The sequence below is a fragment of the Diadema antillarum genome, unplaced genomic scaffold (assembly GCF_040938485.1).
Source record: "Diadema antillarum isolate AM-2024a unplaced genomic scaffold, OU_Dant_1.0 scf00000020, whole genome shotgun sequence".
NCBI lineage: Eukaryota > Metazoa > Echinodermata > Echinoidea > Diadematoida > Diadematidae > Diadema > Diadema antillarum.
This window is the reverse complement of record NW_027270909.1, coordinates 1,071,185-1,098,090: the sequence shown is the minus strand read 5'-3', so window position 1 is coordinate 1,098,090 and position 26,906 is coordinate 1,071,185. Positions and strand designations below refer to the sequence as shown.

Sequence of the window (26,906 nt, the reverse complement as noted above, 5' to 3'; positions counted from 1 at the left end):
ACCAGGCATGCCAGGCGCGTCCAGTTCAGTGGCACGGCGGAACGACGTCATTACGAAATACGGGAAAGTCCCCTCGCACTCCCGAATCATCACCTTCCAAGCTCATTATGCACTGCCAACCAATCAACGTACGAGCTCGCACCATAAACATGCATAATTCATACTTCTCTAGTATTTGCTCCGAGACCATAGCACTGGAACTACGTGTGATTTGCATCTTCCGACACTAACGACAGGTTTCCTGAAAAAATCGCAATTGTTTCGCCAGCTCACGCTGCCAATATGCCATCAATCGGAGCTGTAGAGAACACACATTTACGAGACGGTGCTTTTAAGCCGGTTTGCAGCATTATTTCAGAGGAATTACCACATCAAACATCGACATTGCCGACCAAGTCGAACTGTAACGACTGTACACGCAAAGGTAATGCAATTTACCCGCATTGTGTAGTGTCAATATGATTTTCTTTAGAGCTGAGGCGAATGTATACGCAGTTCTATGGCTATGCGAACTACAGTTCCCCTTCCATGCATGCAAATAAGGAGTACAAACGTAGGCGTAGTGCAGTACTTCTGTCCTGTGCGAACTTGATGATAATCGTGCAGCAAAGCTCAGGGAAGCCGCGAGCCGTGTGTATAGGGACTGGGCCACTGGACACTGTGTAGTTATTGATTTGTGAATGTAAACTGTTTGATGTGCATTTTGAATAAAGCCAATAAAGGTAGACCATTGCCATTATTATGGTCACTGGTGATGGACAAACTCTCAGTGCAAAAAACACTAACGTAGAATGTGTGCAGAGCTCAGCAGAGAAGCCGCGAGCCGTGTGAAAGCGACTGGGCCACTGCACTGGGCTGTGTGAAGTTATTGTATAATACAATAACTATTTATTAATGTAAACTGTTTGATGTGCATGTGAATAAAGCCAATAAAGGTAGACCATTATGGTCAGTGGCGATGGACAAAGTCTCAGTGCTAAAAACACTAGACGTATGAACCTCGATAGAATGTGTGCAGAGCTCGATCAGATCAGAGTCAGAGATCATCCGGAAGCCGTGTGTAAGCGACTATGCTCTGTGTATTATTCACATGATTACAATAATTACTTAGTATATGAATGTAAATTGTTTGATGTGCATGTGAAAAAAACCAATAAATGTAGACCATTATGATCAGTGGCGATAAATAGACAAAGTCTCAGTGCAAAAACACTAGACTTGTAAACCTCGACAGAATGATTAATATTGATTGTTCCCATAAGTTTACGTGTACTCTTGTTGGATGATCTAAACGTAAACAACAACAGACTAGTACCAAGTGTGAGTAGGCCCCTATCATGAATCTTCCTAACTGCCACCAGCCCCAACACGCAGTGTTGGGGCTGCGCATTGTAGCAGACATGATCATGACAGGCGAAGTATAGCGCCTAAAAATCAATATGAAATCGCAAAAATTCCGCAATATGAAGACTTACAGGTGAATATGTAATGTTGAAGACTGACTGCGTTCAACTTTTGGTTCTGGTAATAGTCCCTTTCTGCTCGGTTTGATGAGTTAAATGCGACTCGGTCGAGAGGAACTCGGGAGAACTACATCTTATACAGTAAATGGATTTGAGATTTGTGCGCATGCGCTGGCCATCAAGTCGTGTAGCTTTGTGGCAAGGCCTTATCATACTGTTGGCAAACCCTCTTGCTGTATAATGCGTTGCTTTCTGGGTGGGTGCGCGCGCGCACGCCTTGTCAGAAGGCTAAACGCATTGCGACTCCGCCAGCACATGAATATTTACGTGCGCAGTGTACTGCATACTGATTTCGAAAATGGTGAATGGGATGGGGAGCTAGGACTACGGACCCGTATATGGCCGTGAAAAAAACGTTTTTTCAAGATCATTGGACCAATGTGAACAAGAACAAGGTGAACGAAGGGTATTAATTAGATAAGAATCTTATGTATACTATAAAAGTACGTTTTTTCCTCGTGATATTCGAAACCTACGGAGGTGCGAAAATCTGTGACAGACTGTGTATGTTTTTCAAGCTTACCGATATAGCACTCTATTGACTCAGGACGCTCCCACAGTGTGTAACTGTGTATACGGAGCGTCCCGGGGTTAGAATCTTCCAAGAGGTAGTTGTTTACAGTACAGTATTGTTTGAGATGCAGGCAGTAGACCAAGTGTCTACTAGTGTAGTCTAGGCTGCATGAAATTCACTTCAGTTTTTTTTCCTCATACCTCACACTCAGAAGCCTTACATTTAGTGACAAGCTTTTTCTGATGCCTCACAAAAAACAAACAGACAAAAAAACAAACAAACAAACAATCAAACTCTGTAATTATGGATTTCCAGCCACCAAAAGTCACATTTTGGAAAAATCTTAGGTCTTTTACTTTCATCAAGTGAGATCTAAAGTAAAAAAATTAAAACCTTATAAATAATGCTTTAATTAAGCATATGCACGGGATTGTACAATTTACCTCTTAAAGTTACTAAAACTCCCAACTGTAACCCCTTTTCCGCCGACCTCATCCCCTGACCCCCAACTGCTCCACCCCATCCGGCAGTCCTCATGTGCAGCAAAATTCCAGTACTTGCTGCTCCCTGGCCTTCACAGAGCATGTAGAGTAGAAAGAATGTGATCATGCATATCATATTCATGAGTCATCAAATAGCAGTGGCTGATTGGATAAACATGATCACATGATAACAGACCATTTGTACTGTCATCCCATGGGAGAACATTTTTGCGCATGAATTTGTACAAACAATTTATGGCAAACAAGGGAAGTAGCACATTGTGATTTGAGAGCAAACAACATTGCACAACTGAGGTGCAACGACACCAAAGCTTCATGCAAAATCGTGCACAGTTACAAAGCAAGCTACAGTCAAACCTGTCTTAGTGGCCACCTGTTTATAGTGACCACCTGCTTCTAGCGGCCACTGAAAAATCCCCCGCACGAAATTTCTGTAATAAACCCTTTATATAGTGGGCACCTGCCTTTAGAACACTGCCAGCAGCCACTCATTTTGTATCTTGTGGTGAATACAATGTATGTAACTGCATATACAGCGGCCACAAAAATTTAGCTGAACCATTAAATCAGCCGTGAATACGTGAGCTTTTTCGTTCATTGTGTGAATTCTACCAAGTCTTATCAAAAGAACAGTTCTATAAGTACTAGTAAGCTAAAAGAAAATTTAAAATGAAGTACACTTACATGTATGATGTACACAAAAAAAATCCCATATCCCAAGTGTTGAAATTCAAAATGGCCACTGACCTGTCTATAATGGCCACCTGTCTACGAGTGGCCACTTTTGTTATTTCCCTTGAATGGCCGCTATAGACAGGTTTGACTGTATTTGCACAGGATGGTTATACTGCAAAAATGGGTTACAAAGTGGCTATCGTTTGAAATGTGCTATCCTGGGGAGATTTTCGATTTCCTCAATAGCAATTCAAACCCTTCAGATGAAACATTTAATATGCTACATCTGTATCCCCCAACAATTTACTACATGGTATCTGTATATAATGGCAACATGTCATGTTACTGTAAAACGAGGAATGTTCGCGTGCATTTTAATTTCGCGAATTTCGCGAGCGCTAAGATTCGCGAAATTAAAATGCATGCAAAAGTTCTTGTCTACACTATATGCATTGAATGCCAGTGGCAGTTCGCGAAAATTTCATGCCGCAAAAAAGTCTGGGTCTCTTTCCTTCTGCGAGTGCACTGATAGCCTGAGCTAGACTCAGCAGGAATAGCAACTTGGTGTACTAGAGTTTAGATGACTGTCTCTTTATCTTCTTTTTTTTTTTCTTTTTAAAAATTAACTTCTTTATCCGCAAGTTAAATAGCTCAGATAGACCAGGTGAAGTTTCCATGGAACAATTGTTGATGTGTAATCATAATTTTCCCCATTTCTTCTTTGACTCTGATCAGGATCTGCCCATGAGAGTGAAAGTCTGTAGTAGTAAAAAAACAACAACAATAATGGGCAAGTCCAAGATATCGCGCACCTTACGTATGGGACATTCAGAGATTTCAAACCTCTGAAAAGTAATGAAGGAGCACTTGGATTTTACTGTTTATCATCAGGAGGACTGGTAGCCCTGAAAAGAATATTGTGTTAAAGTTTGATGTCATTTGACCTTGGGTTAATTATTTTATTAAGAAAAATATGGCAACTTACGTATGGGACCAGAGAAAAACTGGATTTTTCAAAATAAAGTTTGAATTGAAAATTCTCTGAAAGTACCTTACTGATCAAGTTCTGTTTAGAAGTGAAGAAAGGTACAATACTGAAGTATCTTTCAGCAAAGTTTCACTGCAAAAGAATGGCGCATATTTTCATGAAGTTGGTTTAATTAATGAAAGCACACCTTACGTATGGGACATGGCTGAACTTACGTATGGGACATTTGTCTTTAGTGCACAAGTGTATTCATGGGAATGACTTTAAATTTCCCCATAGTGTCATATTCAGTTCCACAAATCATACTACAACATGTAACAAATGAAACAGACTTCTAAGTGGGTACTTTCCCGGTTCAGATACCTAACAAAAGCTAAAATAAGACAAATAAAAGTAATTACCAATTTACAATTAAATACAATGTCTTAGTTTGGATTCCGTCATGCATTAACACTGTCCTCATGATGTCTACACATACAGATACAGTATACTGACAAGTCTCTATTTCTAGCCCATTTGTAATACTCTGGTCAATATTTTTTATCAAATGAAAAAAAAATGTGCAAATTCTAGCTTATGACCTTGATGTAGCATACATGCACATGTACCATGACTAATTTGTAGTCTTGATAATTTCAACTGTAAAATCAAATGTCATGTACAGTGTAATTTGCACATACAGTTTGAAGTGGGTACTTTCAGCAGTTTTAGGCTTACCTTGCAAGTTGTCTAAGTTTTTATAGAGCTTTGTAATTGTTTGAAATGCAGCACAAAACACAACAACAACAAGAGTAATTAATTTTGCTCTGTAATCATCATGTTTTGCCATGTGAATTTTAGCTTCTGCAAAATCAATCCAATTTTAATGAAACTTTTAGAGTTTAAAAGCCGTGGTAGAACAAAGAGATAGAAGAATGTATGTGCCAATGCTGGCTTTTTTTTTTTTCAAATTGCTTGGCTTCAGGTCTATGAAACCAAAGACGACAAAATTTGTGTTTGTACTTTGTACATACATACATGCTTGTGTAGTGATACAGGAAAGATTATAATTTGTACATTTAAATCTTAAGAGAAAATGTAATTCTAGATTTGAAACACTCAAGTAACTCACTGATCTGAAACTTACAAGTTTGATAAATTCTAATAACCTAATTTGATCATACACTATGAGATTGCAATGCTTGTTGATAATTGTGTAGATGTGGGGTACAAAGTAAGTATGAGTTGATTAAGGTGTCTCAGAGCACATCTGTCTCTTCAAACGCAATATAGAAAAGAAAATTGAATTCCCTATTTGTTTGTGTAATTTGTGTTATTAGCACTCCAACCACAGAACCAGTATTGATATTGTGGTTCATGGCAAATGTAAACTATAGTCTTCATTTTACAGGATTTTCAGAAATTATGTTCATGACCTTGATAAGTCATGACGTATTCTGAGGGTGTGCAGTTGAAATATTAAACATCATATCAAAATAGAAAGTATTCTTGTAGGGTTTTTCCTTTGCTATCAACTCAAGCAATGACAAAGTTACCTGCTGTCACCTCAAGTGATTTTTCTTTTCAGTAAGACCTGTAATGTTGTCATTGATGAGAACCATAAGCACAATTGTTTTGATTTCCCTTTTTAGGCTGTACAGCCTGTAGTACATGCTGAACAGTGTACTGCACCTAAAATGACACTTAGAAAATCCCATTCTCTAGGACAAAGTCATTTTGTAGAGAGGTAAAGTTGAAAATGATAACTGAATTAAGAAAATGTTCAATATCAAAATGTTAAAAGGAGGAATATTAATTGAAGACCAGCTGCACAGCCTGTAATGAAAATAAGAAAATACAAGTATAAATGATTATTCTTTATTTTCCTTTCTTAATCATAGAATGACTCAATAATGCTGTTCTTACACTCTCCCTGAAGTCAACTAAGTAGGAGAGGTATATATATAGACATATCCTTCAGAGTAGGTGCAAAGATAACCATTAACCAAACAAATGTAAGGACATATAGCATCCCTGTCAAAAGGCAGTTTTCCCATTCACTTTGCATGTAATGTCCCATACGTAAGGCATTTGTCCCATACGTAAGCAAACTTTAATTAGTTTTAAGATGAAGGACTAATTAAATTTCCACATTTAGTTTTGCTAATCTGGAGTTAAAATGAATAAATTAGAACTTCCTAAAGTATGATTGGTCAATGTTGGAAATTTTCAGAAAAAACTTAAAAAAACATACTCAAATCCTTACGTATGGGACACTTCGTTCTGGGAAAGAGCATAATTTGCATAATTAATGTGCTGACCTTGTCTTACCTATTGGAAATTATACTAGCTCATACAGGGGTCATGTCCATAAAGGAACTAGGTCAAGGACAAATTCAACTGATTTTAGATGAATATTTTTAATTTGTCCCATACGTAAGGTTTGTCTTTAATTTATGCAAATTAAGGCCATATTTCTTGCATAAATTTGCATAATTAAATATTTTCTTTGCTGGAAATATATAATTTAACTCTTTGGCTACAACATGATATCAATAACTTTTTGATTAAATCAAGATGAACTTTGAGCATCTGAGGGGACATTATCTTGGACTTGCCCTAAAACAAAAAACACACATTATGGGGACAGAAACAAACAAACAAACCAAACCCACTTAACAACCAACAAGTAAATAAAATGAGAAGAAATGGGTGGGAGTACTTTGCATGAGATCAATAAAACTTTGTTATGAAATGCTGTGCATGACTTAGGGTGGTGAGTTGGATCAGTCGGTAGCGCGTTTGCCTCCGACCCAAGCGACCTGGGTTTGAACCCGAGTCTGGACTGAGCAATGTTGTGTTTTATCATACCCTCCCTCGGATAGGACATTTACACTTTGTAAAATGGAGGTCCCGTGTATGAGAGAAGCACAACTCATGCATGTAAAAGATCCCGCCTCATTCATAATTCATCGCAAAGAGCAGGGTGTTTAACCTGGTGAAGTGGTCCCGCCTCACATCAACTGGACCCCATGGAAGACCAGCTTAGCGTCTGAGCTGAATATGGGCTATCCAGCCATCTTCTTGGATGGATGAACAAACAAACAAACTTTCACGTTGGTTTTATTTCCAGTACCCTCAAAAGAGGTAATTGTAGATCCCATCGATCATTATTTTGACAAAGAGGACATTAAAATCAAGACCACACATCAATGTGCCTGGAATGATTGCATTGTTCAGCGGCTCTCAATAGCAGTGTATTACCCCCTATTTAGACGCATGCCATTTTATACCAAAACTCGAAACTGAAACAACATGAATCATCGTATAGCCGACAGACCATTCAGACACTAATTTCGACCGTTCTGGGGATAGATGTGCAGTTTCCCACTGCGCATGCTTTTATAGTCATGAGTGACAGCTGTGGGGTCACCTTTCGTGCGTACTCCCATAAGTCCTGCCCAGTTACTTTGGTATACCATTCTATGGTCATCATACGTTCAGACGCACATGGAATTCTGATTCATTACCAAGTTCTAGTTCAAAATGATGCTCTGACCGTCGTTTCACTACACGTCGTTTTGTTATACATACGTTGTTTCGTTAGTCAGTGTTCAGACGTATAAATTCATCATATAGCTATACCATTTTGGTATAGCTATACCGTTCTAGTATAACTGTTTGGCATCTGAATGCCCTGTTAGATGTTTGAAAAGCTATCAACCACAGATCTCTTCACATCTCATGGTAAGATCTACACAATGCACACACGTATTCATCATACAATGTATGAAAAAGGCATAGTGATACATTTGTTGTGAGCATGCAACATACACATACAGTACACCTTGTATTAGTTATTGTTACAGGCTTGTATGATGAGTTTACATCTAGTGTATACAGGATTTGTATAAAGATTATTGCAAATGTTACTTTGTGAACTCTTATTTTGACTCACGAGTAATACCCTAGAGACAACTTGTATAATTTATCTTTTTCAAATTTGTTTGACCTAGGTCAATATTGTGATATTTTGGAATGCTGATTAATTAATGAGTTGTTGTTTTATTCATACACGGGTTAAAATACTTGCAGACAGCCGTTAGGCTGTTTTTCAACAAGTCAGTACGATGTACATGTGTACAGAAAACAGTGTACAATCAACGTAATACATACACATACGGTACACGTAGGCCTTCACAATACTATTACGATGAAACAAAAAGATGAGAAAAAAATACTCAGCACAACGAGTGAAATGAGTTTAGAAACTAGTATTGGGTATCGGGAGTAAATAATGTTGCCTGTCTTGTCTTGATATTTGAAATGATATTGACCTCAAGCCATTGAAAGGAGAATGGACGGGAGTTGAGCACTACATTTTACAAACAATTTCTCTCCCAATGCTAATGCAGGATAGCAACAACATTGAGTCTCTTGACTGTTTTCTTTGATGAATTAGTATGTGTTCACTTTATGACTAATAGCTGACTTTATAAAGAAATGAAACATAATATGATTTTTATGTCTTTCCTTAGAAGTGTGTGCAAAGAAAGTTTGTTGACAATTCTTACAATGTGCCCCATTTCAGTGAATGTGGCTCGCGTATGATTTCACAAACATGAGTGTTCTTTTGCTGAAGTTTCACACATGGTTAAATTCATGAAATATTGCATTTCTTTAAAGCTCAACGAAGTGCGACATGAAGAAAATGTTCATAAAGTGTCATTCTATGGTGTCAAGAAATGAGATAACACTGCATATTTTTAAATCAACCCTTTGTGTAGTGCGTGAACAAAACCAAACAACCACCCTTGATGTATTCTATCAACTTTCGTTTTAATTTCCATGGCACTTGATGGTAATTATTTACTGTAAAATACAGAAAAATACCTTTGTAAAACCCTCTGCAAAGTGTTGGAATAGAAAGCAAGTAGTCCTGTGTGTGCTTAGGATATGAACAGTGAAATTATGCGAACCCCATTCAATGACATTTGGTTTCAAGACATTGATGACACCCAGTAAAAACAAACCACAGTGTTATTTGGATCACAGAACAAAGGACTTGCTGTGGACAAAGTCCACTCTCAGACTGCCTTCATGTACCGTAATTCTTGTTGTCATGTTTCTAAACCTGTGAAGATGTACAGATCAGTGGTCAGACCCTAAAATGGCTCTCCCACTGACTGCTAGTTTGAAATGATAAATTTCATGTAATTGCAAAGGGCTACTGTGTCATGAAGACCATGGCCAATCAATCAAAGATGCAGTTCCTAGCTACTGTATTACACTCAAAACAGAACATGTGATTCACAGGGAGGCTGTTAGTCAACGGAAAAAGAGGAAAGGTCAAACTCGGCTCCACCTCCTCAACTGTAGCATAAATTAGCTTCACATGACATACGGTACATTAATGTGGATTGAGTGCAACATTAGAACACATCAGTGAATGTTTGAGGAAAATCGGACAGTCGATGCAAAGTTATGAATTTTTAAAGTTTTGGTATTGGAACTGTTGGATGAGGAGACTACTAGAGGTTATGATGTATGTGTGGACAACGATATTTAAAAGAAAATAGTTACGTTCAGACGGCAGGCCCTAACCTCGAGGTTAGGAAACCTCGAGGTTTCGCTCTTGCCCCCTAACTACGACGTGTGTCCACACGACGAATCTTAACCTCGAGGTTACGAAACTTCGAGGTTAAGCTTCTGCCCCCCGTAACTACGAGTGGGTCCCACTCGATGTTAAAAACACAAAACCGGAAGTTTCAGCCCACACTGTAACAAGGCGTCTATTTATTCTAGTCGAACCCTGTTGGACTCGCTTACGGGGACTCTTTTTCTCTGTCATGGTATGCAGAGATAGCACTGCACTGATGACTTTATGCCTTTATGAAGATATTCGTCGAAAACATTTTTTAGCGTCGGAGAAGAATATAGAATACAGTTTGATAGCGAGTTCGATGTGTTCAGTTTCAGAGATCAAGCACATGGGAAGAAAAGATGATGCTGTTGTGTCATGCGTCATAGGTTTTTCACGTGTGTTGTATTTGTGGTGTACGTTTGGGAGGTTGACCCGGAAGCAGAGGGAAATTGTGGGGGCCGGAGTTTACGGCGAGGTCACTCTTAACTTAGAGTTCGTTGTGTTTTGTGTCCACACGGTGCTTAACTACGAGTGGGGACCCCCCGCGGCTCGTGGTTAGAGCGCTAACCATAAGATTTCTCGTGGCTCGAAACTTCGAGCAAACCTCGAGGTTTGCTAACTACGAGTGCGTCTTCACGGTCCCTAACTACAAGCTCTAACCTCGAAGTTTCCTAACTTCGAGGTTAAGGGCTCCCGTCTGAACGTAACTAATATGAAGGGAATTCCACAAAAATTCACTTTTCTAGCATTTTAATGAAAGAGCACTTGACTAAACCGCTTTTAGAAAGCAGGGGGAATAATTGCTACCCTGAACATCCCTCAGTATCAAGTTGATGGAATGTGTAATTTTCAGGAAAAATGAATTTTTGTGGAATTCCCTTCATCTCTTAATTGTCCCCGCCGAACGAGTTCGAGCAGGGGACTATGAAACGGGCTCCGTACGTGTGTGTGTCCGTGTGTCTGTCCGTCCGTCTGTCTGTGCGTCCGTGTGTGATCAAAATGTTCAATTTGCTACTTCTCTGTCATTTATGAGCCAATTTTAATTCTGTTTGCTTTACATGATAGCACTACATGGGAGCTTTGAAACTTCTACACAGAATTTCAGTTGTGACCTTTGACCTTGACCTTTGACCTATATTGTACATTTTGCTTCAAAATGCTACTCCTTCGCCATTTCTAACCCGATATCGATTCCGTTTGCTTTATGTGATGGCACTAGGTGAGGGCTTCAAAACTTCTACACAGAATTTTGACCTTTGACTTCTTTGACCTTTGACCTTGACCTTTGACCTATATTGTACATTTTGCTTCAAAATGCTACTCCTTCGCCATTTCTAACCCGATTTCGATTCCGTTTGCTTTATGTGATGGCACTAGGTGAGGGCTTCAAAACTTCTATACAGAATTTTGACCTTTGACTTCTTTGACCTTTGACCTTGACCTTTGACCTATATTGTACATTTTGCTTCAAAATGCTACTAATTCGCCATTTCTAACCCGATTTCGATTCCGTTTGCTTTATGTGATGGCACTAGGTGAGGGCTTCAAAATTTCTACACAGAATTTTGACCTTTGACTTCTTTGACCTTTGACCGTGATTTTTGACCTATATTGTACATTTTGCTTCAAAATGCTACTCCTTCGCCATTTCTAACCCGATTTCGATTCCGTTTGCTTTATGTGATGGCACTAGGTGAGGGCTTCAAAACTTCTACACAGAATTTTGACCTTTGACTTCTTTGACCTTTGACCTTGATTTTTGACCTATATTGTACATTGGCTACAAAATGCTACTCCTTCGCCATTTCTAACCCGATTTCGATTCCGTTTGCTTTATGTGATGGCACTAGGTGAGGGCTTCAAAACTTCTACACAGAATTTTGACCTTTGACTTCTTTGACCTTTGACCTTGATTTTTGACCTATATTGTACATTGGCTACAAAATGCTACTCCTTCGCCATTTCTAACCCGATTTCGATTCCGTTTGCTTTATGTGATGGCACTAGGTGAGGGCTTCAAAACTTCTACACAGAATTTTGACCTTTGACTTCTTTGACCTTTGACCTTGATTTTTTACCGATATTGTACATTTTGCTACTAAATGCTACTTCCGGCGGGGACATATTTTACGCACCGCGTAATTTCTACTTTTCCTTGTTATTTTTAAGATTGGTCAAAGATTACAACTCCACTCAGCACTAAGATATCTTATGGTTTATGCTCTATCCAGAGGATGCCCGGGGGAGGGGGGGGGGGCACTTGTAATTTTGAGTCGAGTAGACGCGATAATCTACAAACTCAAAAGTGAGTGTGATCTGTCTGTGAACCCTATTCCCCCTTAGCTTACAGATGAACATGCTAAACACAAATACTTTACACACTGCATGCAGCACACTTCTGTACATAGTCTTGCATTACCGGTATCTGGTTTATCACTAGCACTGCTTCAAAATTTATAAAGTATTCTGTACAAACGTTGTTAACTACAATGTACACTGTAGTTCTTTGGTCATCATGACACTTTCTTTTCTGTGGTTTAACTTTAATCATCAAGTGGGACCCTTGCTTGAAAGAAAGATCTTCAAGAATAGGTATTATGTGGATGATCATTGTACGTTTTAAGCTCTTATCATCAGATATCGTATTGGATTGATGATTCTCCTCCCTCATGAACATACAGTGTAGCTTTAGAATGAGAGTGAAGGGGTCAGATTACAACTATTAACTCAGAATTGAGCAAAACTTGATCAGAAAACAACCCACATCCAAGACTGGTGGAGGGACATTTGATGTGAAAGCGCTTGATGAAACACAATTCAAGTTTTCTTTTGATCTTTACAGCTGTATATCAGGAAATGTGTTTAGCTATGCGTGTTCACAAGCAAGTTCTTTTTCTACTGTGACAGCTGCAAGAACCTGTGAAGGTTTTGCTACATGTAGGCCTGATGCCAACGAGGTCTACAGTGGCGACTGTAGGCATGCATTCGTCCAGATGTGGAACCTCGCAAGTTTTAAAGTGTTTTGTGATAGCTGCTGGGTAGCAAGAGATTTGTGACTATATTGCCGAGCCACAGAGTCTAAGGAACTGATTCATACTTCCTAGGAAGGTGTGTGTACATAGTGGCACGGGAATTGATTCATGCCTAGAAGGGAAGTGTCAGTTTTACCGTTCATGACCCGCTTTTTGGAAACAGGAACTGAACCATAAAATATCACGTGCAGGTTCTCTATTCTCACATATTATAGCACAACGTGTATGTAGCACATAGTGTTTATATTCATTTTACAGAGGGACACATACATTGGATGCATAGTTGTCAACAAGGCTTTATATTAAGATCTGTGAAACTGGCAGTTAAAACTGACAGTTGTTTGTTTTGCTCTGTGTTTGATATCTCTGATTTCCATTGCTACAGCTGCAGTTCAGTGATGAACTGATGGTATTTATAAACCATTTGAGGAGAAAAGTTTGTATCCATGGTAGTAAGATTGCAAGATGTCATGTATGATAAAGGTTCTCTTAAAAAGTAAAATCCTATTCCATCTTCAATTCTATGCCAGTGTTTGGAGCAAACTCAAATAAACAGAAACAGTTTTCCAAATATACCACAGGTTTGCTGTCTCAATTTCTGATAAAGAGTCAAAGGAAATCTTGTCTGTAGACAAATCAGATTGGCCAAAATGGAAAAAACCAAAAAACAAACAAAACAAAAACAGAATGAGGATAAGCAGAAGGAAAACACGTCAACATCACCGTGGCAACAACTTCAGTTGACTTTAGGTGCAATACAAATCTGATAATTTCAACTCTGATGCCGACAGTATGCTCACTCATTGGTATTTGCTGCATTTTTACTATCTTGCATAATCAAGTGCCCCCTTTACAGGATAATACATCATGGCTGGTTTCATTAATGTGAAATTCGATTTAATTTCATCTCACTCCTTGTAACACGGATTATTTGTTTCTTTTTATTTATCCCACTACCAGGTGAATGTGAGAGCAGCATGGCACCCAATAAGAATGGAGAAGTTGAAGCCGACTGCAAAACTCCAACTCCGGAACAGGCAGAGAAGGCATCCTCACTGAGCAGTCCACACACTGAGGAGAATGGAGCAGCATCCCCTGTACAGGAATCTGGTTGTCATGGTGACAAGGTGATGGAGGAGACTGAAGGAGAGTCCAACTCGGAGAACAGCCAGGCCCATGAGGAGGAGAGAGACAAAGTTGCCCCTGATCCCAAGACCATGTCAGCCTCTGAGAAGCGAGAGGAATTCAAGAACAAGCGCAGGGCCAGCTCCGTGGAAATACTGGGTCTGTCCAAGAAGTACGGTCCAATCAGGAACCAGGGATCGCTGGCGACGGAAATTGAAGAGCACTTTGACCACTTGATGCAGAGGAGGAAGAGTTCTCCAGCAAGGTTGGGCTCAAGACCTGCCATTTTTGGAGACGTGGTGGAGAACTTGGATGAGTCTGGGCTTGCTGCAAAGATGGAGAAGGTTAGCCTCTCTGGGGAGAGTACGGAACCAAGGTTTGGGGATCGTGTCCTGAGCGAGACCAAATCCAGTGAACTGACGGCTAAGGGCCCCACCCATCCCTCCCTGTCTTACCAGAGAATGGCACCCTACCCAAAGCCTACTATGTACGTACAGCAGCAGCAGCACCACGGTACCATCTATCAACCTGTCCTCTCACCCTCCTACCCTCAGAGTCAAGTCCCCCACTCCCTGCGACCAGAAGGCAAGAAGGTAGCCATACCTGGTATGCCGTCCTGCAGGAAAGTCGTGACTGTGTACAACACCCACAGCAGAGGAACTGTTGTGGAACACACGATAGACAACATGCCAAGAAGTCAGCACAATCCACAGCGTTTACCAACAGAGTCCGAATACATTTTTCCAGTTTCGCCAACGTCTGACATCTCGTCTGTGTCAGGTGGTAGCCCAGCCCCCTTCAGCCCTGATAATAACAGCATGCACACAGCGCCCTCTCCGAGCCAATCCCAGCCATCCCCATCTGCCATGTCAACATCACCAAACTCTCCATATTCCCTGGAATCTGCCATCAGCCCGCCACCAAGTGTTGGCTCCAACATCTCTGGAGACTCCGGGATCTCCTCACCTCCCCATGAGAATCAGTTCACAACCTGCACGCCAACAAACAGCGGAACCCTCATCTGCAACCCCAGTGTGCAGCCAACTCACCCAGATGTGATTTACCCCTTTGACACACAGTTCCTCATCAGGGGACAAGATGACAGGTACCCCGTCTACTCTCCACCCCTCTCGAATGACGAAGAATGCATCAGCAACATTGCGCAGGCACTCAGGACCAGTGCTGACAATTACACGGCTCAGACCCAGGGTCTCCACACTGGAAACCAGGCCTACCAACAGTCCCAAGTGGCCCAGCAGCCGGTACAGCAACACATAATGCCATACATGCAGCCCCAGCCACACCCGCAGCAAATGCCTCTTACCTACAGTCCGCCAGCCGACCCGAAAGACATCGTCAACAACATGCCACTAGATGTTTTGTGTGGTCAGGATGAGGATGAAGACACGTGAGTGGCATTGTGAATATAAACCTAGTGTGTATGGGGAGGGGAAGGGTTAGGGAAAGGTTTTATCCTTTTCTTGTAGGACCACTCATTTACCATACTAGGCCAGTAAATGTGAAATTTACGCCATATATTTTGTAAATTATTTTCAAAAATTTTGGCAAGTTGGATGCTATTTGTGCATTTCAGAATGTTCAAAAATATCAACTCTGATCTTGATGTAGAAGCCACATCGTATCCCTCCCTCTCTCTTACCCCTCTACCACCCCTCTACTCTTCTCACCCCTCCACTATCCCTCTTACCCTTCCACCCTTCCTACCACTCCACCACCCTTCCATCCTCCTACCCTTTCATCTCGGCGTTTGAATCAATAAACTTAAAACTCATCTCCTCCCCAATTCTTGCTTTTCTTATTTGTAGAGCCCTCCATATTGCTATAAGCCAAGGGGATGAGAACCTCTGTAACCTCATCCTTAAACGTCTTGTCGAATCCGGCCGCGCAGATGCCCTCAACATCAGGGACAAGCTAGGGCAGGTTAGTATCCAGGAATGAATTAACCAACTATGCAAACAACAAACAAACAAACAAACAAACACAATATGTAATAAGTAAACAAGTAAAACAGAATTTATGGTTGTTCCTCTAGATATCTTTATAAATAGAATCCAAAGTCACTGTAACCCATGTTTGCCATTAATACAAATAAAAAAACAGTCACATGTATCCTGAATTAATCACTCGCTAGTTTATTCTATGCTCTTAGAATTTTGAAAAAGCATGAAGTTAGTTTCCCTCTTGAAAGTATGTAGTGAAAACATCTTCACACATCCAGGTCAAGGACAGACTCAAGGACTTATGAGTTTGGTGATTTTTGTGCTTGTTTTATTGTTCTTTGAAGTGTTTCATGTTTCAAGTGATTAGCAATAGGTTTGAGTTGATGATTCTTTTAAGAACTATGAAAACAAAACATGGTTCCATATTCTCCATCGCCCTGGAAAGTTTGAGTGATTTTTTTTTTATTCCAGAGAACACTGTACCACCTGTCAATGTCTTGAGGCTGTAGATGATAATTATGTCTTAAATTATGCATTGTTTGATGGATGACAGAAAATGAATTTTTGCTTGTGATCTTAAAGAAGAGACTTCCTCTTTCTATTAAGAGCATTTTATTCGTTCATTTCATTAGCGCTTGTTTCTAACTGAATATGGTTTGATGGTTGTTCCCCTATTAAACAGACGCCGCTGTACATCGCCGTAGTAACCAACCAACCAAACCTGGTCTTTCGACTGGTGTTACATGGTGGTGATGTCATGATAGCTAACAAGGAGGGTTCCACACCCCTGCACTATGCCGCTACCAAGGGGTACTCACATGCCCTCACGGCTATCGGGTGTGGTCTTATCGAGGGTAACCACACCCGCTGCAACATCAACGTGGAGAACAAGAATGGTGAGCAAATACTTGTGGTGATCACGTGATATGATCAAGTGATATGATCATGTGATATGATCATGTGATATGATCATGTGATATGATCAATGAACTGAAATGTAGGGAGTATGTGCATTTCAATGACTCTTTTTTTTTTTTTTCAACTGTAGCCAGATATTTTTTCAAATAAATGGGCAATATAGAAAATTTCCTTGTCCAGTTGCTTGAATTGTTTTCTTTATAGTGAATGTTATTATCATCATCATTTTAACTTGGCATGTCATAAATAGATACATTACTAAACACATTGATAACCACTACGTATCATGAAACATATGTGTACAGTTTCATTTGTATTGATGTGAGTTGCCAGAGTACATCAAAGGTTAACATGATAATGATGGTCCTTGGAACTCCCTTAGGCCAATGAAAACCCAGTATGTAGTAATGTGGAGAGTAATCTCTAATAGTACTATTTTCTTACATTAGTGTGATAACCAGTACATAAGGAAATAGACGGATTATCAATGCAGTGACTGATTTTACCATATTATCTTTACCCATTGAGGACGGACTGATTTTGCTACAACATGTATTTCCCATAGGCACCTGCCCGAGTATACTCGGGACTCGTCTTCAATGGGTTAAAGAGGAGAATCACAGTTTGATTTTCTGATATTTCCAATCGTGCAAGAATATGAAAGAAAAGTGATTAACCCCTTGTATGCTGTGAGTGCTGATGACATAGAAATCTCCAGAGCAGTGTACACTGTCCAAAGTCCCTGGCACAGAAAGGGTTATTAAAGGGATCATACAGTTTTGGATGAGACATAATTTCAGGTTTCTAACATCTTTTGGTGAGATAATGAGAAACCTCTTATGAAATATAAAAGAGCATGTAATTCTATGAGGAATTCAACGTTTATTTGACGAAAATTGGTTTTGAAATGGCTGAGATATCCAAAAAAGAGCGATTCTAATAAAGTGTGGGACCCACACTTTATTACGATCGCTTTGTTTTACTTTGTTTTTAGATGTTTCATCCATTCCAAACCCGATTTTCATCAAACAAACTTTGAATTCCTCTTAAAGTGGTATGCTCTGTACTATATCATAAGTGTTTTCTTGGTATCTCGCAAAAAGTTAAAAGCCCAATTCTCATCTCCACCAATACTGTACTATCTCTTTAAGGTGCAGTTTACCTTTGGGAGCAGTGATTTAAACAAATGTTCAAGATATCACATTTGATGCATATGTGTAGGTCTGTTGTATCACAAAACATCCTACTAAATAATATTTTTGCAATAAAGCCTGAAATGTAAGGAGATATCAGTATTTTTCTCATCAAAGCATATTAAACTCCAGATGGTTTAGTCTGGAAACATTTTTGTTATAACTATTGCTCACATTTTGTGCATGAAACAATACTTCACATTGATTATACGAATTCAAATTTTTACAGCAGGTGTTTCTATTCCAAACTCACATTCTAGTACTATTTTGAAGCACTATGGCTGGGTTTTTGTCTCTTATGGAGATGGTAAATTATGCCTTTAAGAGATAGGGCCTTAGATATAATTCTCCTTCTCCCCCCCCCCCCATCAGGTATGTCACCCCTGCACTGTGCCATCCAGGCTCACGGCAGAAAGGAACAGGTGTACGACGGGAACGTGTGTCGTTATGTCACCAAGACAGTGGACAGTGTGGACACGGTCAAGAAACTGCTTGGAATGTATGCTGACCCCGCCTTCAAGGTTAGCTCTTTGTCTATGGAATCTTATCAGATTGAGGTCTAAAGACAGTACATATAAATTCTGCTATCTCTTCACAGACATATTGAATACTGTCACTTTTCAACTATGCACCCCCCCCCCCCCAGTAAAACTCAATCATGTGACTCCTTGAGTATTTAAACTTGAACTACGAGGGCAAATGTAATGACTACAAAATTAGTGTTTGAAGGTATAGGACAAAATTGATAGTAAGAATTATTTTGGACAGATTGAATGAGAAATAATTGTAAACCTGCCTCTTAAGAAATGCATAAATTGCTGTAGAATCTGTGCTTGCTTAAATTATCAGCTTCCTATCATTAGGGCAATAAAAGGTGGCACCGGATTATTAATGTTTATAACATAATTTGAGCCATTGCAAAGTACCAAATTGAAAGTTAGTCATTGTAATCTATGAGGCTCAGATGTTATGATACCTGCTTAAAAGGCCTGAGAGGTACACTTAAACTCGGATCAATTTACTGCAGAAGTTTTAGAGCAATTAGTCGATGCATCATGATTTTTGTTTGTTTGATGTATGATCACAGGACAGTCGCAGTGGATACTCCGCCCTTCACTATGCTGTAGAGCTGCCGCCGAATCCTAACGTCACCAGCAACCTTCAGATCATTGAGATTCTCCTCGACTCGTCAAATGATGCCCAGGAACTTCTGGCGGTGAGTACGTACTCCAGCAACACGCCCCTCCACCTCATTGCTGGCCGCAACTACCCCGAGAGCCACATCGTCAGCGTCATCGACCTCCTCATCAAATACGGCGCCGAGATCACGGTCAAGAATGAGGAGAGACAGTACCCCCATGACTTGGTGGACAAGAAGAACAAACCAATGGTCAGTGGTCATCTCATACCTTTCGTTTTACTGTCCAGATACCACCTGCTCATCTTTGATACCCTACTTTCGTTTCCAGACAAAGGAATGGTCATAGACAAATAGCCAAGAATCAAAGAACTAATTGATACAATACTATGCAATGCAATACAATACAATACAATACAATACAATACAATACAATACAATACAACATTTGCCATACCATACCATACCATACCATTACCATACCATACCATACCATACCATTACCATACCATACCATACCATTACCATACCATTACTATACCATTACCATACCATACCATTACCACACCATACCATACCATACCATACCATACCATACCATACCATACCATACAATACAATACAATACAATAAAATACAATGAATGTTTGATGCACTCTTCCCACAATGCTCAGAGCACTTGCAAAATTTCACAAATAAACACAAAACAGAAAATGGAATATAAGTTAACACAGGCATGTACACAATTTACTCATAGAAAGAAGTCAAAATCAAAAACAAAACCAATCATATGCTGAAAGATGGAGATTTGTATAAATAGAAATATTCTCCTCAATTTTTTTTACTGCATTTTCCTATAAAGAGAAGAAATGAGAGCAGAATCCTCAGGACCTGGAAAAGAAAAATTACAGACCAACATTAGATGTGTTTTTTGTGTGTTTGTGTGTGTGTGCCTGTGTGAAATGTTCCTTTCTCCATGGAAATTTGGTCTCTTTTTGTCTGTATGAATTTATCTTCATGAAAATGTCTTGCAACCACCAAGCAATTAGAGTACATGAGGTACACAATATAAAAATCTTGATACTCCAGCTGAAATTTTACATTCTTTCTGTGTACATTTGTATCTTGGCTTGGACGTAGGTTTGACGTGTGAAATAATGTTTATTACTTAGTGGAAAATGAGCAAAGAAAGTTGGATTCCATTGGGATTCGAACCCGACACCTCTGGATTGCTAGCCCGGTGCTCTACTGTCTGAGCTATAGAAAGCCCTATTTCAGTGTTCGTCCCAGAAACCCCTAATTCTCAAAGCTCGAAAGGTCAGAAGCTATAAATAATGTTTGATGACCTTGGAAAATGAGACACAAGAAGTTCTCACACTCTCCTTGCTTCCCGATAAACTTCCAAAAGTTTATGCACATAGTCACACTACCAACAAAACTACCCATAGTTTCTGTGAAGTGAAACTACCCATAGTGGCTGTTTTTAACTTGCGTGCTCCACTTGAGCAAAAAACATGTGCCCTCCTTGAAAATAAAAACATGCCAATGTGCAACAGCACCCGAAAGTATGCACAGTCTGTGTAACCAACATGAAGTGGATCTAATCATGTGATAGGAAGTTTCAGAGGAAGTTTTGCCATTATATTCTCGAGAATTTTGCGGTCACGCTGACCAAACTACGCTAATCTACATATGTAAATACTGGTTAGTGAAACTACGCTAACTAGAATATATGCCAGTTCACAGTTCCATGATTCTGAGCATGTGCAGATAAAGGTCATTGCAGACCTTCTCTTGAAATGGATTTGCAACTGAGGCATTCAAAACCTAGACAGGGTTTCATGACAACTGTTTTATAAAGGTGTTTTCACATCAGCCCGATGTTTTGACTTGGGGAAATTAACCTGATCATGAAATAGCGCGCTATTTGATAATGTGAACACAAATTAGCACGCTAGTTGTACAGCTCTTATCGAGAAAATTTCTCGAGTCCAACTCGGGAAATTTCTGAAATAGCGGGATAACATAACGAACTAGCACGCTATTTGATCATGTGAAATCGCCTCAAGAAATTAGCGCGATGCATCCCATCATGCCTAGCATGTGTGACCCGAAAGCATGCGCTCTCCTGGTATACCCGACACTGTTTGCGCATGCTCACTGCTGTCAAATTAGCTTTAAAAAATTTTGGGCTAATTCTCTTTAGGCTGCTGTGAATAGGATATGAAATAGCGCGCTAATTTGCGATTGCCAAAAATATCTTGATTTTTGGATTTTTATCGGGCTGATGGGAAAATGCCTTCTATGAACCAGGTGCAGTTGGTATTTACAGGTGAATGTGTATTCTTTTCAGCAACATTATAACACACATTTTCGCCGAGCACCTGCCTAAGTATTCTCAGATCTAGTGTTAGGGGGTGAATGCTTGTGTTTTAATCAAATGGTATTGTGAACAAAGATGAAATAGAAACAACAACTTCAAAATAAGCTTGAGAACAAACTTTAGAGCAAAGTACACCAACAACAACAATAGCAAAAACGTAAGTGTGTCATGTCCACAAGAGAGTGTATTGCACTGAGAGTGACAGTTATGACATGAGAGGGAACTTGGTCTGTGGTTAGTGTTTGAAGGAATAGAAGTGAGCACAGGATATTAACTGATGTCTTTTTTTTCTGTGTATGTCAAGAGCTGAGTTGTATTTCCTGACTTCCAGTAAGACTTGAGGCATGTTGTATGTAACATGCTCATTTCATACACTGAAAGCAAAGTGTCAAGTTGATTAATATCATGTTATTGTTGTGTTCGAGTTTGTTGTGTACACTTAATTGGGGGAATTTGTGAGAGAGAGGAAAAAAATGTACCGGTACATGAAGGTGTCTTGTATTGTAGATCTCAGCATTGGACCCTTATAAGCAGAGTCTTTGGTTTTTGAAGTACAAAGACTCCACTTCATACGCTGGTTATATAAAAGACACACATGGCAGTGAATTCACTCCAAGTGTTATGATTAGTTATAATTTCCAACTGTATGTCACACAGATACATTTCATCCAACTATTTAAAAATGATAAAGATCAGCTTTAAGGCCCACAAGTATTTCACAATGTTTTTTCTTAATGTTCATTCATGATATTGCAGAATCATATAAAAAAGAAAGGGAACTCTGTGAAATCCTTTTTTTTTCCTTTCTTTTTTTTTGAAAAGCACACATTCCTTTGACTTGTTACTCACATTTATTAGAGGAGATATTATTCTCTCTGCTTTCTGGAAGAGGTATTAAGTTTAATGCTCTTTCATTATGCTAGAAAGTTAAGTTTCATGGAATTCTCTTTATATTTTCTTCATGCAGTTCTGCAGTGACATACACATACATTGTACATCACAAACAGTTGTAGTCTTCTCATTCAGCAATAGTGGCGCTAAAGCTTTAAAAATGCAAAACTTTTGAACAGGTTGTCTGATTTTGCTCAAAACGCGCCACTGAATATAATGTTCTACTGATTTTGCTGCATTCACTCAGTCCACTTTAGAGAAACTTCCCCTTTAAATGTGCCCCTCCATCCCAACAAGAGACATGTCCTGTTTGGCATTGAGCCAGGATTGTTTTTGATTGAACCCCCCCCCCCCCCCCCCCATTTGAATTGAGATTGATTTAGTGTAATGCACTTTATGGGGAGAATACCTTCAACTCTGAAGTTCCAATTATATCACTTTTAAACCAGAGAGAGATGGGACTGGGAAGGGGATATTTGTACTAGTACACCTTTGTGGTCAATTATCAGTGTTTATTTCCTTCACCAAAGAGATGGAGTGTTTCTCCCAGGATATGTAGCCTCATAAATCTGTGATGTTTCAAGTCCACAAATGAAATGAAAAGGTCTTTCAATTACTTGAGAATAGTTTCCTTACATCATTGTGATCTTTTCTTTCAACCGTAACAATCATCAGTTGGGTAGCTTTGTTTGAGCTGAAACTGAAACCAGTTGATACATTAAAATGCGAAATGATACATTCAGTGACATTTATGTATCCAGGTGGATGGAAACAACAGTACTTCCCCTTCTAGGATCTAGGATCTGTCCACTGTACCAGTAAATTGTTACCTTGTCAGCTTGCCTGGTACCAGTAGCACCCTTCGTAGGGTGTCCACAAAACAAGAACATTCTGGGAATTTACCCTGCTGGGATACTGTATACGCCATTTATTTAGCGAGACTAAATTTTTGCGACTCGGGACTTCCCGATGATTTTGCGAGTGATTAAATTCGCGATCGTGCAGTGCAGCACACGATGCATAGGCACCTACGTGCACATCACATTCATATTGGGATCAGAGTCAATATTTTCGCATGTCTTTAATTTCGCAAATAGCGTCTGACTTGCAAAATTGGCAAAGATGAAAAACCGCACAAAGTGGAACTTGAAACTGGCTCATTATAACCCTCTTAGCACCAGTCTCCTAGAATGCTAGTGAGATTGTATGTAGACACGTTGCCTGTGGGACTAAAGGACTTAACTTCTCCCAGCCAGTGAAGAGATGTATATCAGTCATGCTCATGATACCAGTAGTAAAGAAAAAAAAACATTCAATGGCTTTTCCTTTTTCCTTTTTTTTTCATTTATTGATTGGGTGGTGGGTGAGGGTAACATTTGGGGCTACTTGGGGTGTTCCCCTAAAACTTCCCCAATGGAAGTTTGTGTACAGTACATTTCAGACAGGGTCGCCTGGATTACCGGTCTTCACTTAGCCTCAAGTCCAGGCTCTTTATGACTTTTTTTTTTCATGTCGGTGGGTGTGCTATCTCTGTGTCTTGATGTGTCAGTTACAAAATTACAACAACAACAACAACAACAACAACAACAACAACAACAACAACTATAACAACAACAACAACAACAACAACAAATTATATTTTTAAGCCTTGATATAAAAATTCAGGCTAAATGAAAACTTAATTTAGAGGGAACAGTGAAATAACAATGACAACAATAAACTAATAAAAACAATCATGATATTTGTGGGATCATGATATTAAAATCATTATGTTGATGAGAGTGAAGCATAGAGCAGAAATTAAAAGCAATATAAACATATGTACAATTATATTCCACATACTAAGAATGTTGCAATAGGATTGGTCCAGAGCTAATCACGTGATGAAGCGTAGTTTTGCCCATCACATCACCTGAGAAGAAAAGTTTGTTACACTCTATGTTGATAGTCCCTTTTGTTTCGCTGATCTCCACACAGTCCACACAGTCCTAACGCAAGATGAGTACGCGCGAAATAAAAGTGCATTGCACTGTGGACTATCATATGACCTAGGTCACTTGATAGTACACAGTGCAACGCATTACACTTCAGTGCCGCAGGTGCGCGCAGCAAATTCATTGTTTTGTCATCTACGCGCACACGTAGCCTAAGCCCTAAGGATACCTAAAGACAGCTAAAACGGTTTCAGATGTGGAATAAAATGGGAATTTCTAGGACCCTAGATGTGGAATATAAAGCAAATAATCAACTTTTAGTTTCAGGCAATGAGACAAACTATCACTTCCTCGGCGATCTGAATGTGTACGCTATCTTTCCTCAGCTGCGCTTCGGAAAGATCTAAAGCTGCATCCAAATCGCCTCGGAAGTGATAGTTTGTCCCATCACCTTCACCAACGTTGATTATTTGCTTATTACAGAACAATGATAATAATAAATATGAGAAGGGAAAGGAGAAGAGGTGATTGAAGAAGAAGAAGAAGAAGGAGGAGGAGGAGGAGGAGGAGGAGAAGAAAAAGAGAAGAAAGTGGAAAGCAGTCATATTGTCTGGAGAAAGTCTTGTCCTACGTCTGACAAAGTACAAGGCCATACAGTGGGTAAATCAGCCCAAAGACTTGAAGCAAGACTAGCTACTGCCTAGAATGAGGAAGTACTTGTACAAACAGGGGAAATCCTCACATTCTCTTTTTCTTTTTGATGATACAATGCCGTAAGATATTCTGTGCAGACGGTTCAGACTTTAACGAAGTATAAGTGATAGCCATTACATCTAAATATACTGGAGATAGGGGATAAGAGTTGTATTTCTGAAGGCAATAAAACAATACTTTTGTCCAGACTTCTTCTTCCGTTATAATGGTCTGTTAACAATTAAAAATTCTTACCTCTGTTATTTATGGATAACTTTGTTTCAGTGCTACTTGAAGCATACAGCATGCCAATAAAAATCATGTTCTAATTTATGAGTGAATGATTAAAGAGTCATTAATGATACAGTTTACCTGATGGTGTCCATAGACTGATACCAATTAAATGTGAAGATTTACTGTTAGTGTTTGACATTTACGAGGAGTTAATTGATCATCTCCCTTCTTAAAGGAGACCTCTGGGTGATTCTCAAATTTTTACATTTGTACAACTATAAATCAGTTATACTGAGGACAGAGTTTCAGAATTTGTGATAATTGGGATGAAGAATAAGAATATTTTCAAAAAATAGAACAAATTGCAATGAGTTGGGGCTCAAGGAAGCAGAACTAAAGAAGAAGGCATGCATAGATTATAGACAGGTGAACTAGCAAACAAGCGGTATTGTTATGGAATATTACACTGCTATCATTTCTGAAATATGTGAGCCTTCTATGTCATCATCCTTGTTCAGTGTAATTTGTTTAAGGTTTTTTAAAGTATTGTTTCTCTGCTCAAGAACCACAATAAATTCCACAAATCTATACAGGGAGTTGTCGATTTATGTACAACATGATGTGAAATTATGAAAATCGTCTGGAATGTCCCTTTAAACAAATTTCTTTCATGTATGAGCTTTGTTGATACGTACGGAGAAGTCAAATGGTGAAAGCTAGAGATTATTAAGCAGAAGGGTGAAAATATTAGGTATTAATTTTCTTCAATGTGTTTGCTCTCTGTACATCTTTGTGATCTTACAAAAATTTCATTTGTACAGAGGGCGGACAAATTGAAGCCACATGATGTTAATGTCTGATAACTTTATCAGTCCTTGGTGTATCTCGTGTGAGAACCAACTTGTGCCCAAACTCTTTTCAGGGCATTCGGATATCTTGGAAGAACTGTTGATAAGATTATAGAATACATTTTCAGAGATCTGTTCTTGTTCATTTCTATTGCAATGATTCCAATGGATGATATGTTTGTCAAGAATTTTAATGTTTAGGAAATGAGAATGCAACTTACAACTTGTACCTTGCTGCTATGACTTCAATATGCATTACACCTTTACATTAATATCATAATTTTACCTCACATTAATATGTGATAAATGTTATGCATGTGCAATTTTGTAATTTGCTGATATTAAAAAAAAAAACCGAATGCTCTAGAAACATATTACATACATATTTACATATATGTTTTTAAAAGTACTCTAGGAATGGATAAGATAATTGATGTTTTCAAATGGATGCATAATTCAGGATTGATTACATTGTGGATCAATTTTGTGTCCCATCTGCTAGGATTTAAAATGCCATTCTTTGCTTTGCTTTTCTTCATTCATTGTAGGCCTGGTCCAGATTGCAGGGAAACCATCTCCAAGGAAAGTAGACCAACATCAGATTCAATCAAGACTAGGAACTGTGGAGCGGGGAGAATTGAGGACCAAGCCTTTACACATAGAGGACCAGCAGAGCAGAGAGAATTGAGGACCAAGCCTTTACACATAGAGGACCAGCAGAGCAGAGAGA

At 39.3% G+C, this 26,906-nt stretch overlaps 1 protein-coding gene across 1 annotated transcript; it reads left to right on the top strand.

The window, feature by feature from the left end:
- The first annotated feature begins 236 nt into the window (after nt 1–236).
- Nucleotides 237–26,906, top strand: LOC139729886 (uncharacterized). Its single transcript, XM_071640812.1, has 7 exons — nt 237–424; nt 13,819–15,391; nt 15,810–15,924; nt 16,627–16,840; nt 18,428–18,576; nt 19,143–19,445; nt 26,725–26,906. The coding sequence occupies exons 1-7, from the start codon at nt 283–285 to the stop codon at nt 26,764–26,766; spliced, it is 2,538 nt and encodes an 845-aa protein (XP_071496913.1). The 5' UTR covers nt 237–282; the 3' UTR covers nt 26,767–26,906.